Source organism: Loa loa (assembly GCF_000183805.2).
Source record: "Loa loa unplaced genomic scaffold supercont3.832, whole genome shotgun sequence".
NCBI classification, from domain to species: domain Eukaryota; kingdom Metazoa; phylum Nematoda; class Chromadorea; order Rhabditida; family Onchocercidae; genus Loa; species Loa loa.
The window spans coordinates 3,528-5,352 of NW_018109012.1; the positions used below are offsets into that span (position 1 = coordinate 3,528).

The 1,825-nt window shown below is 25.9% G+C and overlaps 1 protein-coding gene across 1 annotated transcript in view; it reads right to left on the minus strand.

Annotated features, from left to right (window-relative positions):
• Nucleotides 1–689: 689 nt before the first annotated feature.
• Nucleotides 690–1,825, minus strand: part of LOAG_18995 (hypothetical protein) — a gene marked incomplete at both ends in the record, with an annotated part of 3,585 nt that continues 2,449 nt past the window's right edge. The window contains 2 exons of the mRNA XM_020451654.1: nt 690–806; nt 1,470–1,721. Of these exons, the coding sequence (XP_020304546.1) occupies nt 690–806; nt 1,470–1,721 (369 nt within the window). The remainder of the gene's footprint in view (nt 807–1,469; nt 1,722–1,825) is intronic.

Below are 1,825 nucleotides of genomic sequence, written 5' to 3' on the forward strand. Positions count from 1 at the left end.
AAAAAGAAGTAGGAAAAAAAAAACATATATGCACAAATGGTATCCCATGAGAGAAGAAGAAGGGCAAAAAAGAGGAGGACAGCTATCTAACATGATTCCAACTATGATTGTTAGTTGATGAATAGATGAATGAATGGGATGATAGCAGGAACAATGGGAGAGGATAGGAAGATGATATTGAGGATAGATAGGTAGATAGATAGGTAGCATGGGAAAGATGGATGATTTCACATCAATATAGTTGACATTTAATTTTGACAACATTCGAAAAACAACTAGATATTCGGATAATTTGATTTTTAATTTGAAAATAAACATTTTAAAAATCAATAGATACATTTTATGGTAATTATCGGAAAAATTGTGAAATAATTATTAGAATAGACAATGTTTAATAGTATATGCATATATTTTTTCTTTTTTTTTTAGATTTTATCGATTATTTTTATAACTTTTTTTTTTTTTTTCTCTACAATTACCATCAGCATTGTTAGATTTAATTTGTGAAATAAATTTGTATAATTTATTAAATTCATATTCATCCGTATTCATAATATTTATTATTGTTTTCAATAATATTTTTTACCTGTTGACAATTTTTGAAATCCTGAATTTCATGTGATATTCGTTTTGGGAAAGGAGAAAGGAGAAATAAAAGTGGATTACCTTGAAAATTATCGCAGTTTAATTTAAAAAATTAAATCGGAAAGATTTGGAACCCATCTACCTTTACCACCATCATCATCATCATCATCATCATCATTGGCATCTCTTTCGTATTCAAAATAACAATGGAAAAATATGACCTTGAGGATTTTTTAAAACACCAAAAAGTTGCAAAAAAAAAAGAAAAAAAAGAAGAATTCTTACTCTATCAAATTTAAACTTAAAATTTTATAAGATTTTCTTACTCACCAATAAAATACTTTCTTTCTCGAAATTTTTCAAATTCTTGTTATATCAGTAAATTTAACATTTGTGAAAAACACATATAAAGTTTATTAAAATAACATGAAGCATTTGAAAGAAATAAAAAATACAATTGGAACATGGAATTTATTTATGTGGCACAGATGATAAATGCATTTGTTTATGAATGAATATGTAAAAAGTTTTTTTTTTTTTTTTTTCTTTTTCAAAAGTTATTAATGAAAAGATTATTTGATACAGAATGGAAACCTTCAATGGTTATAATATTTTTGCAATATAATATTCCTCTACGATCAATTATAGATAATATATGAGAAAGAGATTTAAATTACAATGCTAAATTATTTGATAAAAAATAAAAAAAGTTGTTAAAGATAAAAAGATATGAAATAAAAGTCTAATTACTTCAAATAAAATCCTATTAATTTTACCAATATAATTTTAATAAGTCTCATTACGAAGTTATGAAAGATTTATGACAATTAATTGATCAAAGATTGCCTGAAATAAGTATGCATAGTGTTAGGATTGCAAATTACTGGACTAGGACTAGGAGCAGAAGCTACTGAATCACGAATGCGAGCCTGAAGGCTTCCTACTCCACTGTCATTTTCGATATTATCGGTTGACGGTGTAAATACTGTCGGATCCAATAAATCACCATCCAATATAACCCGTGGACGTAAGATAACCTTACGATTTTGACTGTTATTATTGCTACCATTATTGCTATTGTTGCAATTGTTATCCACTCCTGATAACGCATCACTTGATAGTGATAAGCATAATGCCTGAAATATTCATTTAATTTAAAGTATTGTATTAAATTAAAAAGAAATATAAATGTTCAAAAAAAAAAAACCTTTAAAGCTAAAAATTTAACGGATAAAATGGA